This window comes from Dufourea novaeangliae, unplaced genomic scaffold, assembly GCF_001272555.1.
Source record: "Dufourea novaeangliae isolate 0120121106 unplaced genomic scaffold, ASM127255v1 scaffold48, whole genome shotgun sequence".
Classification (NCBI taxonomy): Eukaryota; Metazoa; Arthropoda; class Insecta; order Hymenoptera; family Halictidae; genus Dufourea; species Dufourea novaeangliae.
The window spans coordinates 1,564,473-1,582,634 of record NW_015373938.1 but is presented as its reverse complement, the minus strand read 5'-3'; the positions used below and the strand labels follow the sequence as shown (position 1 = coordinate 1,582,634).

Here is an 18,162-nt window from a genome sequence, read left to right as displayed (position 1 = left end):
TTACGTTATTACTATTAGTATATAGCCAGGCACGTGTTAGTGATTGGCGATACAGTATCGATATTTCGAATATGCCTCCCTAATAGCAACACAGCTATTTAGGAGGTAATGTGACGATATATTCCAGTATCGATACTAAACCCACAAATTTCGAAATTTCGACACAGTCGCTGCGTTTGACACAACGTAGCAGGTTGTAAGAAAAACTGATCATTTGCGATTTTCCTACTATTACCTGAGTATCTGTCTTAGGAAATATCTGAATAAACAAATGATTTATTTTCATTCTTTGATTTTATTACTTCTAATTTAATTACAAGTATCGATTACCGATAGTATCGATATTTGATTCCCGATATACATTTGTGTATTGATACTCTGGATGTCAATACGCATCAATACAATTCAAATCTATCGCCATTATTAGTATGTATGTACACTTAGGAGCAAACTCGGTTTCCACTAGGGGAAAAATCAGTGTAAGGAGACGGGTCTTCTATCACTTGGTCTCGGGAATTATTGAAATTTATATCAAATTAACATTCAATTTAACATTTATTTCGGTATTTTAATTAAATTTACCAAGTAATAAGAAACGTTTATTCTACACCGCTTTTTTCCCTAGTGGAAGCCGAGGTTGCTTGTGGGTGTACACTTAGGAGCAAACTCGGCTTCCACTAGGGGAAAAAATGGCGTAGGGAAGGACCTCTTGCTATTTGGTATCGAGAATTATTGAAATATATGTCAAATTAACATTCGATTTAACACTTATTTTAGTACTTGAAATCAATTTACCAAGTGGTAGGAGACCATTCTCTTACGCCACTTTTTCCCCTAGTGGAAGCCGAAAAGGATTTACTGAAACTGGAAACACGCCCTGACTCTCGAACGGCGCGCGTATCACAACGCAGCAATATTCAAAAGGTCATACCACGGGTACTCTATGCAAAATCGGAGAATCTATGTAAAAATATAGGCATTCGTGAAGTTTAAATAAATAATGAATTCCCACGTGACCGGACGTGACCGGATTGGACCGTGAAGGGTTACAATGATCTAGAATAATTAATTTTCCGCGAGTTACTGGGACTCGGCGTGTGATCGTTGGTGTTATTTCCCCCGGGGGATTATGTACGTGTGTCGTTTCAATGGGAAGATGACTTAACAACACAAGGATTCAATTGTATTACGTAATTCAGTGCTAGTAAATTATGATGTAATTGAGAACTACGTAGTCGGTCGACGAAGGGCGACCGATCGACGTCGGTGAACGTGCATATGTACGTAAGCGAGTAGGTGGCATTAAACGATATACGCGATAAGAGGAGTCACGGAAAGTCATTATCACGTGCGTGGCGCGAATACAACCAGACGTTTCGGGTGAATCCAACCGAGTACGATTGGAAACCGATCGATATTCATTATCGTTCGTGACATGTTTGCTAAAAACAAAAATTCAGTGATTCAATTACCCGTTGAGAACGAAAAACCATTGAAAAGAATGGAAAACGTAGGAAATGGTAAAAAGCAAAAAAGAAGTAATAATATTATCGATGCTACGAAAAAAATAATTATATCTATAAATGAATGAAATTACTAAAAAATTTTATTAGCATATATTTCTTGGTAATATATTTAGGTAAAGCAGTGAAATAAAATGTATTTCCTGTTTGTTTTTTGTTAATTTATTCAATATTAGGGTGGATGCACCAGTAAAGAAACACATACCGCTAAATGAACATCGTATATAAAAACATAATTAAGTTATTAAAATAACCAAATGATTAAATATTGATTATTTTCAATTCCTTGTATCGTATTCAAACAATTTTCGCGCCATTTGTTAGAATTTTCAAATTAAAATCTATACGTTATAAAAAAGATGTAGATATTAACTGATCGAATATTTATGTGCCGAATATTTATTAATATTATTATCATTTATAATTCGACTTTAATAGTTAAAAAGTCTCTTAAGTATTCATTCATTCGTGCGTTTACCCTACATGATTTTATATGTTTACTACTTATTTGTTTTATTTAGCTGTTCCCTTTAATATCACTTGACTCGTTTTGGAAAAATTGCAGCAGAAAATATTCCTGCGTCATTGCAACGATATGATTGTCGCATCTCACTTTTCTTTGTTTAATTTTGACGTTACAGGCGTAAACACATATTTTTACCATCAGATGTTTATATTGTAAAAACATTAATCGCAGACAGACGTTTTTTTCTCACGTTTTAACCAAAAATGCAAATATTTGAGTTTGTTTACTGATTTCCAATACGTATCCGATATATCATGAATGAAAACTCAATATCAAGTGTGACGAGTGTTTTCGAGTCTTGTGATTCAACCGATAAAATTTATCAGGTGCACGTGTCAAACGATGTATCGATTTAACGGATTATAAATTCATCTACGAACCAACCGAAAGACAAAGAGTTCACACGAATAAGGGTATAGGTATACATATAAAGCACGAAGAACTGCCCTACGATAAAAAATAAATTTTAAGTTTTTTATAAACAAAACAAAAACGTGTAGACAAACTGTAGTTCCACAAATACAGTCAAAATTGAAAACTTTCAGAAAAAAATAATTGAAATACAAAAAAAAAAATTATTTTTCACAGTTTTTAAAAAATCACTGAAAGTTTAATTGAACAGAAGAAAAGCAAAGGATTTCGATAAAAATTGAAGGGCACAAAATTGAAGTATTAAATGGTAGTAATGTATCACAATGCGTGCAGTTAGATCATTTGTAAGTCTATTTCTTAGTGATGATACTTGATTCCAAAGAATCATATATTATGTAAATGTATTCTCGTGATAAGGATATATAGATTTTCATTCTAATGCACTTCTAAATGTATTGTAAATAGATATTAATATACACTACCGGTTAGACTATCGAAGTACTTAAATTATTCTCTCTTCGATAAAAAAAGAAGAAGAATGGCATTTTTCGATATTGCTTCCCATCGACACTGAATATAAATATTGAATAATTTATTTTTTTATAATACTAACGAATCACCATATTGGGTTTACCCTATGCGTACCACTATGACATTTGTAATTTAAATTACGAATTGTGCTATTACAGAGCCACATATTTATCCCTTTTTGAAAGTATAGATGTTATGTCACACAATCTTTATAGTATTCTTATTCGACTAGATTTGGAAATGCAACGCATCAGCAATCTATGACAATTCAAAAATAATAAATATAAAATTTTCAGACAAAAATTTGAAGCAAAAGAAAGTAAGTCCAATTTCTAACTCTCTCCAATTGACATTCCCCTCACTTTCGAACGGCAATAATTTAATTACTAACCTAAGAACCTCTAAAACACAATTTTGTCAGCTGTCCAGATACCACGATATTCCCTCAAAAAATTAAACCACTCTTCATTCTCATTGTTAAAAAAAGAAAAGAAAAACCATAATCCTAGTTTACTTTCGGCACAACGTATTATGCTTTCCAAAAGTGTATCGATTTAAATGAATTGGATCGTGCAACACACCGCTTCGAGATCACCGAAGTCAATTTTTCCGACCGGTTAACCGAAAACCTCTCGTCTGTCGATTTCCAATCGATTAACTTTCACCGCTTGTCTAATTATGTCAGATACATAGTTCGTCCCTTACCGGTAGATCCATTTTGTGACGGGCAAGTGACTAGGTGGATCCAACGACGGTTGGTCCAACGAAGAAGATGAAATTCCGATTTTGATCTTTCCACCGTTTACGAATTCACGTACCGAATTCCGTTCGGCACCTACTTATTACGGAATTTACGCGAGCAGGACAGACACTGGCGTTCCACTGGCGGCTGGTTCCCGCGGCATTCTGTCCGAGGCGATCGACGACGAAACTCACAGGCCGCGCACGTATATCGTCACAATCGTCACGATGAGAACGAAAAACCAGCAAGTCATCACTGTGTATGCGTTCACACGAGCTTCTCCGCGACGACGGTGTATCCATAACCACGCGACGCATACGCACGTATGTAATATACATATATCGAATTTACTTACGATGTACATACGGTCGGACGCACATCGATCGCGACTGTTACGATTAGTGATGGGCACCATCAACTAAAAACTATCGACTAAGTCGATAGTAACCAACGACTACTTTCAGTCGACTATTTTTTTAAATCGTCGACTAATTTAGTCGCTTGAAGCGACTAACTTCAGGCGACTAATATTAGTCGCTTGAAGCGACTACTTTCAGTCGACTAAATTTAGTCGCTTGAAGCGACTACTTCAGTCGATTAATATTAGTCGCTTCAAGCGATTCGCTCGAACTATCGAGCTATTGATCGCTATTGACTGGATTTTGATTATTTGGAACTGTGCAAATTATTGCTTATAACCTAACTGATTTTCATACAAAACTTAAAGCAGTTAATTTTTTAAGTGCCAATATTAAATAGCTTACAAAAAATCAAATATTAGTAATTGTTTAAAAAAACTTGTTTACCACTTATATTTTTGAAATTTTATCTATGAACTAATACATTTCCAAAAGGTAAATACACCAATGGTGCTGAAGAGTTGATGACATAATCTATACATAACCTATGAAGCAAAATTTCAGTCGACTAAATAATTGATAGTATGTTGCGACTAAATAGTCATTAGTCGACAGTTTAATTTAGTCGATGGTCACTAGTTACGATATAACGAGGGCGTAAACGAGGGTCATAAACGTGGCGGGAAGTATTTGTTTTGAACCGAAGTGGCTGACGTCTCGACCAAGGTCAACGAAAGGGGGTACAGGTCCTACAGATGGCAGCGAACTCGTGTGAATCTTTCACCCGGAGGACCCTCTCTTACCGACTTTGAAAAGGAGCAGGATTAGTGATGGGCGCCATTTATTGTAATTATATGGGGTAAACTTTTGCTGTGGGAAATCGTTTGTCACTGTACATTTATATCGCTCGAAAATACGTATCAAAAAACATGCAAAAATATCAATTTTGTGTTTAGGAATTTATCCATTAAAAAGTTATTAAGCAAAAATGACTTTCACGTATATACAGACCTATACCTTAAGTCTAACCAACTTAACCACTGTGTTTACAAATATAAACGTGAAAGATGAACTTTACTCCTATCTCATGCCCTATCCTTTCCACAACCAATCATATGCAACAACTACCGTAACTATCACAATAAATGTTAGAAAATGTATCAATATTTCGAAAATTTTTACGCCTTAACTTTTTAGAGAAACGATTCCTAAATTCAAAATTGGTACCGTTAAACTCTGTACAACAGGTATGTACTTTACATAAATATAAGCTTCAACCAAAGATAAAGGTTTTCCAGAGGCAAAGTTCATATATTCTGTACAATGTATCGATATTTGCCTAACAATATATCGCTGTTTTTTGAACAATAGTTTGACAACTAATCATTACAGTAATTGATAATTTATGTGAAAATGTCGATAATTTTTACAAAGAGGAAAGCTGCTTTAAAAAAGCTAAATACACCAAGCAATCGCGACGTCAGTCCCATCTGAAAGATTCGTTTTCTCAAGCTGCATTCATTTTGACCGAAAGTAATCTTGTTTTCATAGGATTCGAATTTATAAGTTTTTTTTTATGTATATTTTCTAATAATAAATAAATATTACTTGGAAAATAAATTACTCGTTTTCATTTTGATACATTGAATCTTAATTTAAATAAAATAATTTCTTCAGAACTTTACAAAAGTAAAGTTTTCAGCAGTAAGAACAAATTCTTCATGGATTCCATTTTTTATAAACTAGTCCATAAAAATGTACATTTGCATGAACATCCGCAGTCCAGTCCCTGCCTATAGAATAAGCGCCCCAAACAGGATCGACAGTGATACGCTACTAACTCATAAACCTACGATTCGATAAACAGCTGTGCATTATACAGTCGGATGTCACTGACCTGGACTTACTGTTACAGATCCTGAACGTGATATAGTGTGGTTTATACGTTTGTGTTAATTCTAAACGTCTACAAAGCTAGTGTTCGTGTTAGTTATACAGCTATTACGATGGTTGTAACAAAGACATTAGGTTAACCAGAATAATGACAAATACTTGCATTCAGATTAGGTAATCTTTCCGGTTGATATTATTAATGCAGAAATATTTTGCACCGTTATAACCGTTAAAATTAATTTTTATTGTTTACTTTTCTCTGTGTTCGTTTTTTTTTTGACATTTATAATTACCTATATTGTTGATCTTATGCTTCTGGATTACAGAAAAAAGTGGAAATGCTTGAGAGATTGTGTATGTGTGTAGTTTCAACTTTCTAAAAAACATGCGAGTTTTTTTTAGACATAATAGTATAGCTATTCATATATTAACAAGCGATTATCTAGTATGATAAGCTAGAATTGCTGTTTTTACACTGTTGGGAACTATTCAAGAAAAATGATTATATTCATTGTTTAACATCTTCTTTTTTTCAATTTTAAATTTAAAAAAAAACACCGATGCTTATTGATAAACGAGTTTTCAGTGTTACTTGTTGGTCACGTGAATGTGACAAGGCTAACTACAGGGCCGTTCCTGGGTTGTTGGCCGCCCGGTTGCGAAAACAATATCGCCGCCCTTAGTAATTTAATATTATTCAATTAAAAATTTAATATGCAGTGTTTATATATATATATAAAATATTTCTTATTTTCATAAAATGAACCAAAGATTCTTAAAAAATGGATGGTCTTATTTAAAATGAATATTTTATTCCACATATAAGTACGAAACTAACGCATAAAGTTTGTAATAATGATGTTATGGTTAATAAATAGCGATCATTAACTACCTATAGGAATTTAATCCACTAAATATGGCTAAATGTCATATGTTATTTTGGGCTGTCCAAAAAGATAGTTCCTTCTATACGAGTACTGTTATAAAGATTACATATACAATTAATTTGATTAAATTTTGTTGGTCTAAAGTTTGCATAATCATCAAAAAACTTATGATTATTATTCTTACTAGTCCAAGTTTTACATATAATAAACGATCTGCGGCCGCTCCTTAGTTTGGCCCCCCAGGTGCGGGGGCACCTTTTGCACCCCCGTCTGGAACGACCCTGGTTAACTATATCTTACAATCTGTTACATAAATACTCGGGGCTTGTCAGAAGTATAACTTGTGGCACACTATATCGTTTCCACGACTACATTACAAAACTGCTACGTCAAGAAATATGTATTATATATACTCATATGAGAAATATACTATGTATTTAGATACACGTAACTTGCATAACGCGGAAAGCAAATTGTTGCGTCGTTTGAAAACGGTTTCACATTACATAAGTATCGGTTAAGGTACTATCCACTTACGTTTATAACGAAAACGCGTTTTACGAGTGTCGTTCGTTCCATTGGCCCTCGAATATAAGAAAAGTATAAGTCATTCTATTACTGTACATACTACTTCGTTGTTACTTTGTTTTTTCTTCATTAATCTATCACCCGTTTACTTTTAATTATTACCTTTTATCGTATCATTTTTGCAGTTTGCGAAGCCTAATCAGAATGACAACACACCACAGGATGTGAATGATGAGAAAAATATTAAAACTATAATAAAGTGTGATACGAATTTTTTTACTTTTTACAAAAGAAATCAATTTCTAACTAATTTCCGTTTTCTTTCGATCGTGAGAATTTGAATTTGCATAAATACCCGTAGTCCACTGATGGTTCGCTTAATTATTTTTATGTCTGTTTTTTTCATTTTCAACGAGGAGAATCTAATTTAATCGTTACAAACTTTCATTCTGGCATTAGTGGTTCGGAGTAGCGATATACACGATACATTCAAAACTATCGATACGTATTGATTATTTTTTTAGTATCGATGCATACAATATATCGGACAGAACGTATCGATATTAATGCATATCGATACGATACTAGTAAAGAAAAAGAAACAAAAACATATCAGTCACAAAATTATTCCTTTTTTCAATTATCTAACATCAAGTGTAACACTCGTTGACGCATTATATTTTTATATGTATACACTGCGCGTTTACTTTTTTTTGTTTTCAAAAACGCGTAATTAAACACACATGCTTTAGAATATTTCTAAGATCTACATATTCGAAGAGCAATATCAAGCCGCGGAGTATCAATACACCGGTGTATCATTGCCTAAAATATCGATACAAAATATCGATATATATTTATGAACCGATTTTTCGATATTTACATGTATCGAGCATCACTAGTTCAGAGACCCGAAACACCTGTAGCAGGGGCATTTGAACTCGATACGGTCGTTTGTTGTTGGCTCTTATTTCACTCATTCTAGTGCGTTCCCTGCAATCTCTTTGTCACGCTGTGCTAGCCAATCTGATTCGTGGACGATAGCGATGGCGATACATTTGAATTGTATGAATATTTGGTATGGGTACATATTGATACCCAGAGTATCGATACACACATGTATATCGGGAATAAAATATCGATATTATTAGTATCGATATTCAATATGTATTGTTACCCAGAGTATCGATACACACATGTATATCGGGAATAAAATATCGATATTATTGGTATCGATACTCGCAATTAAATTAGATGCAATAAAATGGAAAAATGAAACTAAATCATTTATTTAAGCATATATTTACTAAGGCAAATTCTCAGGTAACAGTGGCGGAAAAGAAATCGACCTAAACTTATGGAAAGCTTGCGATTGGTCCATTTTCCTTACGATAATATATTATGGATTATATGTATAAATCATAAACATAGCAATTTTTTTAGAATAATTTCTATACCAATGGTATAAATATATTTATGGGTTAAGTATCGATACTAAAATATATCATCATATTAAATATCGATATTTGAATTGAAAGTATCGATATTCGATATTTGAAATATCGATATTGTATCGTATATCACTAGTGCATAGTACCGTTGTTTTCGCGCAAACTCACGATGAAACTATGTATGTAGTCAACGGAGGTCGTAAGTTCCCGCTACGATTGTTATCGACACCAAAATTCCGCGATTCCCTCATACAAATTAACGTAATAAGCAGACGGCGAACGTTTATGCAAATATAGATTTTTAGGGGTTAATCTACAAGAACTGAATTGAAACCAAGATCTGTTTACTTTATTTCCTATTCTACCAGATTCCAAAAAGAATAAATACATCTTTAAAATTCGCGCTGCGATTGGTAGTCAACGTTACCGCGGGAACTCGGCTGACAGACTCGCGCTCTGATTGGTCGGGGTTTTTCCTCAGAATCTCGTTAACGAAGCCTCGGATAACATTTTTGCTAAGGAAAAACTTGTTTTAAATCACCTCACGAGTCTCCCATTTCCGGGTCCTTCAATATTTTTGTTACACCCTGTATAGCAGACCTATCGCTTTAACACTAGAACTACCAAGCAAGTCAAAATGACTTGTCAATACACTCTTACAACGACGATTAAAATGTTATGACAATACATTTTCTCAGATCTTTTGCACCTTTTATTACGATATGAAAGAGAAGAAATTAGTCAATTTCTAAATTTCTAAATTTTCAAAAGTTTTTCACGTTTACCCATCGATCAAAGCAAATATGTGATTATCGTCGGTAGTTCTATTGTTAAGTACTTTTGCCCTAGAAGGAAACGCTGCCACAAGGGCGAAATTCTTGGACAGGCCTGCGCTAGAGTCAAAGTGAAGGCGGTTGCTAAAATACTGTGAATTGATTGATTGCCCTGACGCAGAACAAATCCATTGGATTTTCCAGGATATTGTGGTGGGGGAAATCTTTCCATCAAGACGATGAGTACACATCAACTCATAAAACTGGCCGTTCGAAGTTTGATTTGACCGCACTGAATTTGTGAATGTACTCGAGGGGTCCAGGTTTATGACCCTTTTCTTTCGGGTAGTAATGCACGGACAACACCGGCTGTCGACCAAATGTTAAACCGTTTGGCAAGAGGATTGAAAAGGAAAATAAATATATAAAGATGAAACGAAGTTTTGTTAGAGAGCAATAGCCTCTGTGATTGTACTGAAAAATATAAAATCAGAGAAAGCTATTTGTAAAGGGCTTTCATACACTTAAGATTCTAGTGGTAGTTTATGCCAGTTTATGGTACCAGGAGATTCGAGCAGCGCGTAAGTATATAACAATCGTTCTAGCCAATAATAAAAAGACGATTATCTTTTTGTCCTTTGTAAAGTAGTACGAGTGAAGGTGGACTACGAGGGGTAGAGGTTATACATATTTCGACCAACTGACCCGCACTCCTTGACTGTACCAACTCTGAACAGTAGTACACATTGAAAAATATGTAGATCCGGTAGTTAAGAGAATCACAAGCCTCTGCGTCATCTTCGTATCGAGTTACTCGATTAATCGCGCGCGGATAAAGTACGTACAGTCGGTGTCAACAGTATCCGTGCAGCCTTTAACACGTTGAGCGCCATGTCAGCCATCGGTGGCTGACACTAGACTTTCCGTTTAGGCCGCGTCACCCATCGGTGGCTGACAGCGTGTAACATGAGAACTATAAAATGTTATAACTATAAGCGTGGCCTGAACGGGATTGTCTTAGAAATACGCGTGGCGCTCAACGTGTTAAAACAGAACAACTTTTTTAAAATTGGTCCAAATGACTTACAACGCTAGTAACCTACTAAGTAGTAGGTACAACGTAACAACGTTCACCGATTTTGATGAAATTTTCAACATGTATATAACTAACATAAATCTTCAATATGTATTTATTAAATTTTCATTATAGCCTGAGATTAAAAAGTTGTAAAAAACGACCTTACTATTTTCTTCGCGATTCCAACCAATTGCAACTTCTTCAACTCTTTTTTTTGACACATCATATAGTACACTAATGTCTCTAACTTCACAAAATAACTCAAGTCATTTGGACCAATTTTAAAGAAGTTGTTCAGGTTTAAAGGGTGTACGAATACTTTTGATACCGACTGTACATACATGTATCCAAACAAGAATGACTGGTACACACATGTTATCGGCGTATTGATACAACGAAGTATCTATCAAGAAAAGATCAAATCTCTGAATAAAAGGTGAACTGCCACAAAAGAATCTAAGCAACGATAACGAAATCTTAAGATAAATTAGAGATGTAACAAAGAATTTCGTATCTTATTCTAATACAACTTCTGTTTTCTTTGTTTAATTGCGTTACTTTTAATTACTAGTTATCATGGAGGAAAATCGAGGATATTTTATCTTATCTTGGACTGGTCAAAATGGGATAAACATTTAAGAAACCAGAGGGATCATTTACATCAGTCAGGAATGATATTTTATCAAGTCATTGAGCAGTTTAACACTTTACCCAGTGATTGGACTCATGTTTTCGTCGAATCTAGTGAAAGCTTCTGAGATTTTTTCATAATATAAAACCATAAACAACTCGTTAAACCTAAAAATTAAAAAAAAACTAAGTTACTGTCAAATAAATATTTGTAACTCCATCTTTCACTATTGTTCCTATTATTTTAGTTAATACATTTCTTTTACGTCAGTTGTAATAATAATAAAGTTTCGTATTCTATTTTAGAGAAAATAAATATACAACAAAAACAACAAAAAGTGAAGAAAAGAGCAACATATAATTGAAGAAATAAGATAATACTGAATCAAAAATATCAAAAGTAGCGTAAAAGCTTCATAACCTAATATAAACTAATTTTTCAGTAAACATCAAAAACGATGGTTACTTCAATTCCTGCCCTTTATTTTCAGTCATTCTCAACTTTTACCTTCTTTCAGCGACAACACGTAAATACGAATTTTCATTCAAATGCCAAACAACAGTTTTCAACGAACACAAGAATATCGTGAAATGGAAGCACGATGTCATTCTTTTTTCCCATGAAAATGCCCGCAGCGGTGTTATCTACAACGAGAAACGGTCGTACGAACGCAACACGAGTTTAAATCATGGGAGAAAGTGAAAGGCAAAAAGAAAAAGTGTAACTTCCGTCACGAAGAAATGGCATTCGCGCTCTTGTTGCGTGTACTACCTTCATACAGGGTGGTCCGTCTAATGCGGTCATTACGAGCAACCTCGAAACTTGCAGTGGTGCGAAATTACTAGATTCAAAATATACGAAGATAAATTAAGTTGTAATTTAACAATTATAAATTAAAATACACGGATAATCCTACAATATTAATATATCAGAATAGATTTATTTAGGTGGTTTGAATATAAAACGTTTATGACTCAATTTGAAAAAATAGGTAAAAGAAAAATTGATTAAAGAAGAAATTAGAAATAGGGTCAAAAGACGAGAATGGGTAGTAAAAAATAGGTAGAAATTAAGATAAGAGAATGAAGAAGAGGAAAGTATACTTTACTAATTAGTTAAAAGATATCCACTGATCGTATCACGTTATTTTAGTTTATAGATATATTTAAAAAATATAAATTATATTATAATATTGTTTAACTTAATTTTCTTTTCATTAAGCATACATAATGTATTATTTATGTTAATGATTAAGACACATCGAAAGATTGACAATCGAAGCGGTGAACAGTCATAAATATCTGATAGATGTATAATATTAGATACAATCCGATTGCATCACAACAGGCTTTTGACGTCTGAATCTTCAAAGCGTGATATTGCGTGCGCGGTGCTCGCGATATGTCTAGCACGCTATTTCAATTATGCAATACGTGGACGCATAAAAAATGCAAAATTCAGCACGTGTATGATTGCAGAAGTTTCCGCAGAAGCAGCTGAATCACTTGAAAATTTTCATGTTTCATTCACGCGGTGCCAGAAACACGGTTTTCATGGATTGCGCGGCAAAATAAAAAGAATGAATCCTCCGTGTCAATATTTTTACGAGCCTCAACTTTCGATACACGGACTGCCCAGTGGTACACCCACGAGCAAACTCGGCTTCCACTAGGGGACAAAGTGGTGTAAAGGAAAAGTCTCCTGCCACTTACTAAATTTATGACAAGTTCGAAAATAAATGTTAAACCGAATATTAATTTGGCATAAATTTCAATAACTCCCAAAACTAAATGATAGGAGGCTCTTTCCGTACCTCACATTTTTCCCTAGCGGAAGCCAAATTTGCTCGTGAGTGTACAACCGAAAAGCAGGTGTTTTTGTGTGTAAAAAGAAATATACATATACAGTTGAATTTCGTTGGGCGAGTTTTCATGTACAAGAAAACTCAATTTGAGGATTCGCCTTGTACAGTATACAGAGTGTCCCAGGAAACTAATAGGTCAAATTCATATGTTTGTAGATTTCATGGTCATCGTTATTATTTCTTTTCTTTCAGTGGAACTCAATATTCTTTATAATGCGTATATGCGATATAACTTTGACATAACCTTGAGACGGAAACTGTATGTTATATCGACTATCGTGTTATTATGGGAACGTATAACTATTGGGTTGGCAAGAAAGTATTTTCGGTTGTGACACATAGATAGCGTTGTAAGCGTTTTGAAGGACTCCTGTCTGCGTTATGGTTTTTTCCTTTTGACATTTGATATCAGTCACATTTAGGTTACTTCAGAAGCAAGTTGTGTAAATTTTTGTTTGTAGCTGTTAGTTCAGGGTCAATTTTAACATGGAGTGCAAAAACGAACATTTTCGGCATATTTTACTCTTTTATTTTCGTAAAGGAAAGAAAGCTGCTGAGGCCCACAAAGAGATATGTGAAGTTTATGGTGTTGATTGCATAACAGATCGCACGTGTCAGAATTGGTTTAAAAAATTCCGTTCTGGAGATTTTTCACTCAAAGATGACCAACGTTCTGGTCGACCTACTGAAGTTGATGATGACCAAATCAAAGCCATAATTGAAGAGGATCGTCACATAACTGTTCGAGAGATTGCAGAGAGGTTAAATGTATCGCATACAACAATTGAAAATCACTTAAAATGTCTTGGACTCGCTAAGAAGCTCGATATTTGGGTTCCGCATATATTGAAAGAGATTCACTTAACACAACGAATCAATATTTGCGATATGCATCTCAAGCGCAATGAAGCCGATCCTTTTTTGAAACGTATCATCACTGGTGATGAAAAATGGGTCATGTACAGTAACATTATTCGAAAACGATCATGGTCCAAGCGTGATGAACCAACACAATCCACATCTAAAGCTGAATTGCATCAAAAAAAGGTCATGTTGTCAATTTGGTGGGACTACAAAGGTGTTGTGTATTTTGAGTTGCTTCCAAAAACCAGACGATCAATTCAGATGTTTATTGTCAACAACTATTGAAACTGGATGAAGCAATAAAAGAAAAACGGCCAGAATTGGCAAATTGCAAAGGAATTGTGTTCCACCATGATAATGCAAGGCCTCACACATCTTTAGTAACTCGTGGGAAATTATTGGAGCTTGGTTGGGAAGTGATGTCGCATCCCCCATACAGCCCTGATATGGCACCATCTGATTACCATTTATTTCGAAGTTTGCAAAACTCTTTGAATGGTAAAACTTTTACAAATGATGATGACCTTAAGTCGCACTTGGTTCAGTTTTTTGCTGATAAGGACCAGAAATTCTATGAACATGGAATCATGAAGCTGCAAGAAAGATGGCAAAAGGTCATTGAACAAAATGGAAAATATATAATTGATTAAAGTTTATTCTTTGTATAAAAAAAATGAGTTTTATTTCACACTACAAAACCGAAATTACTTTCTTGCCAACCCAATACATTTATGTTGTAGCCATAACCTAATTGTTTTATCAATCATATTATTAGACCCCGTAAACGTTACAACTTTTCCCTTTACAATTTTCTGATGTCCTCAATAACAACAGAGGTACATATTTGAAATGGTCATTGTAAATAGGACACCCTATAGATATATTTCTGTTTTACTAAACTAGTCTGGCTACGTGGTCCAGATTATTTTTACTCGTGTTAGTGCTTGTAAATAATGATAATGAACGTTATTCAGTTTGTATAATAATCAGTGCAAGTAGTGAATAATGAGGTATATATAATACGTCGTGTTTGACAACATGTGTGTGATGAATTTCCAAGTTCACATTTCTTGGAAAGAAAGTTTTATATAGAACTGTTTTATGCTGTATTTCTTATTTGCTTAAGAATGTGCCCTACATTCTGTACTGTTTTATAAGAAAAAAACCGCTCGACCTGATCGTAGACTTCCGTTGTTCGTATTCTCGTTTGGAATTTTCCCGCCATATACATACTATTCCCGGAAAATTCAAACATACACAACATAACGTGTGTCCCTAGAAAAACTGATGTAAATTCTTCACTGTGCAGACGAAAAAAAAGTTTTCGAAGGCCTTTCTCTACAGATTCAAAATCCCATTCGCTTATTGTAAAGTTTTGCAAAAGTACTTAAATTTTGTAGATAATAATATGATTCACTGATCAAATACATCAATTTAATTCTGTCTGATACTGTATCAACATATGCAATGTATACACAATGTAGATAAAACACCACACATGATATAAATATTTGATTATTTAGGTATGACTCATGATAATGAGTTTACAGCTTAAATATTTACTTGTGTGAGAGCAACATTTTTGTTCACTTTTGTTTTCTTTCAAACAAAATGTTTTACTGTGTGTATTATAAATATCACTGAAATCATGATTTTCTTTATTTTTCACAAGATATGTTATGTCTTTTTGTATAGTATATCAAATAATCACTATTTCTATACATATACAGTTATAATTACATAAGAGTATGGTTGGGAAATGATAACAGCAATCATAGAAGACATCATTAGATTGAATGTAGAAAATGTACAAGATACGGGAGAAAATAATCAAACAATGTACTTGAGATGGAGATACAATGAAGATAATTTTAATGTGTGACCTCATATTTAATTATATCTTTTCTTCAATGCAGACATAATACCTTAATCTGAATTGATCATAAATCAATTATATTTTATATTTGTACATGGATCTGTATGGTGTTAATACAGTGCTATGCAATACAGCTGTATGTCAATAATATAAAATGAAACATACTATTTCTGCAACATAATTCAATTAATATACATATAATGTATGCGTAAATGGAATTTCTTTTATACATTAGATTTCGAAAGATCTAGTTATATGTAGAGTGACTGTTATGTAATTTCGGTGTAAAATTTGCTAATCAATCTTATCATGCTGATAAATTTAATCTAACTAAATAATAAAGAAATATCGTAATTGTACAATATATGTCAGATGAAGCAAACAGTATTATAGTTAACGGAAGCGTTATATGATGTCTTCGATTATTTATGATATGTTTAGTATGCAAATTGTATGGCAAACTGATTGTAAAGTGCATCAAATCTTTCACTATTGATTATTTGTTTGATAATTGAATATTATTACGTAGTTATCATGAATGCTTTGATAGAAGAAAAATTTACACTAAATATATCGAATTTCTATTTGCTATCACTGCATAGAGGAAGTCGTGTTTCTGCTTTTCATCACATTACATGATTATTGCTCTTATATCATTATTTATATAACTGGTGGTAATAACACAAAACATTGTTATATATGTGAAAAGAAACTGATGTATAACTGAAGTAGTATACAATATAAGGAAATGGACCAGTTCTGAAAGCATTCAAATGTAGTGAATGAATAAAAGAATACATAAATATAATTAAACATTTTTTTTTAATCATAATATAAGTAATAAGTAAAAGTTTAATAAAAAATGTCTGGGAGTTCAATAATCAACATTGAGGTTCTTAGTAAAGTATTAATACATGTATTACAAAATATAATACTAATATTAAATGTACAAAAAGAAGAAAATTAAATTAGATTTTTCTTAAAATATTATGAGATGTGTGAGTTTAAAAGATGTAAAAAAAGCACACACATACACCAGGAAGTACATTTGCAATGGTGGTAGTAGGAGTAGTATATTTTTTGTAAATATAACATTCTTTACATACAATTGCTTTCAAAATGAAAATAAAGACAACTATTTGTGATTAAAAATATTATATTTGTGACATTCATGTTTTAATGAATAATCCATGAAAAATACTTGTACACGTTTAAATTAAAAAGAAGGAATACTATTCTCAATAAGTTGGGGTTAGGTATTATTAAAATAAAATATTACCTTCTTTAATTAACAATTATTTATAATTGGACAAATGATTTTCTCTCTGATAATCTCTATTTTGTAATCTTTTCACATTTTGGTTGATTTTGAATGAAATGATTCATTATCAATCAATTTTTTATTGAAATTATGTTTTAAGTAAAAGTACTAAAACAATTTTAATGATTAATTAATTTGAATATTATATTTAATTTTGTATTTTGAATAATTGTCGTCTATGTCTGGAAAAGATAATGATCCACATGATAGATTACATGAGCAGTGAAAGAATAGTTATTGTATAATGTATTAAAATTATTAAAAACAATCGAGACTCCCTCAATCCGAATCTAATAGAATAGAATATTTAGGGATAATTAAAATTGAAAATTATACGTTATAATTTAAACTAGAAAAAAATACTGAAGGAATAAAAAATATTTCAGATTTGTTGTAAACAAATTGGTTGAATGTGTACCACGAAATTTACAAGCCCTTATCAGTTGTACAAATGATGAATTTTACGAAAGAAAGTCTGTGATCGTATTTTGTTACCGCCCAAATAATTGCTTCCTTGTTTGATAAAAAAACAAAACTTGATTTTTATAGTGATAAAAATACTGAATCCTACCAATTTGGCAGTCATCTATCATCCTTTCAAAAGTTAATCTTCTGTCAACTTTACAAGATTTCAGATTAAAGTTATAACTGATGAGATGTTTTAATCTAAAAGGAATTTAAATTGGTACTCCTATTATAACATTTTTGTTATAATATTTCTCGAGCCGTATTAGGTGTGAACTATACTACATATTTCTTTATAGATAATTCAATAAAAAACGCGAATGCATAAATATACCTATTTAGTACTTTAATTCCCAAAGAATTTTCATATTTATTTTCCTGTGGATTCAGTTTAATCGATTAACTTATCGAGCAATTGTGTGTATAAAACTTTTTAGTTAATCGATCTAATGATCTCCGGTATTTTTGTTTGTTCAAA

General features: G+C 32.9%; 2 protein-coding genes across 3 annotated transcripts in view; one reads left to right on the top strand and one right to left on the bottom strand.

Moving 5' to 3' along the window:
* The window catches only part of LOC107185607 (NADPH--cytochrome P450 reductase), a 30,471-nt gene that overhangs the window by 11,974 nt on the left and 335 nt on the right, over positions 1–18,162 (bottom strand). The window contains exon 1 of one of the 2 annotated variants that reach the window (XM_015573331.1): positions 3,658–3,847. The exons of the other annotated variant lie outside the window; for it this stretch is intronic. Within the exon in view, the coding sequence (XP_015428817.1) occupies positions 3,658–3,669 (12 nt within the window). The 5' untranslated portion in view covers positions 3,670–3,847. Of the gene's footprint in view, positions 1–3,657; positions 3,848–18,162 lie in introns of those variants that run through there. 2 annotated transcript variants of the gene reach the window in all.
* On the top strand, positions 12,339–14,768 carry LOC107185510 (histone-lysine N-methyltransferase SETMAR-like). The gene is made up of 4 exons (XM_015573203.1): positions 12,339–12,342; positions 13,700–14,205; positions 14,271–14,636; positions 14,763–14,768. Exons 1-4 carry the CDS (start codon positions 12,339–12,341, stop codon positions 14,766–14,768), a joined length of 882 nt encoding a protein of 293 aa, XP_015428689.1.

What these genes read in the sequence shown, in the direction of transcription:
- LOC107185510 (XM_015573203.1), top strand. An exon ending in CTGAATTGCATCAAAAAAAG is followed by an intron (nt 14,206 to 14,270) that starts GTCATGTTGTCA and finishes TCCAAAAACCAG; the next exon opens with ACGATCAATTCAGATGTTTA.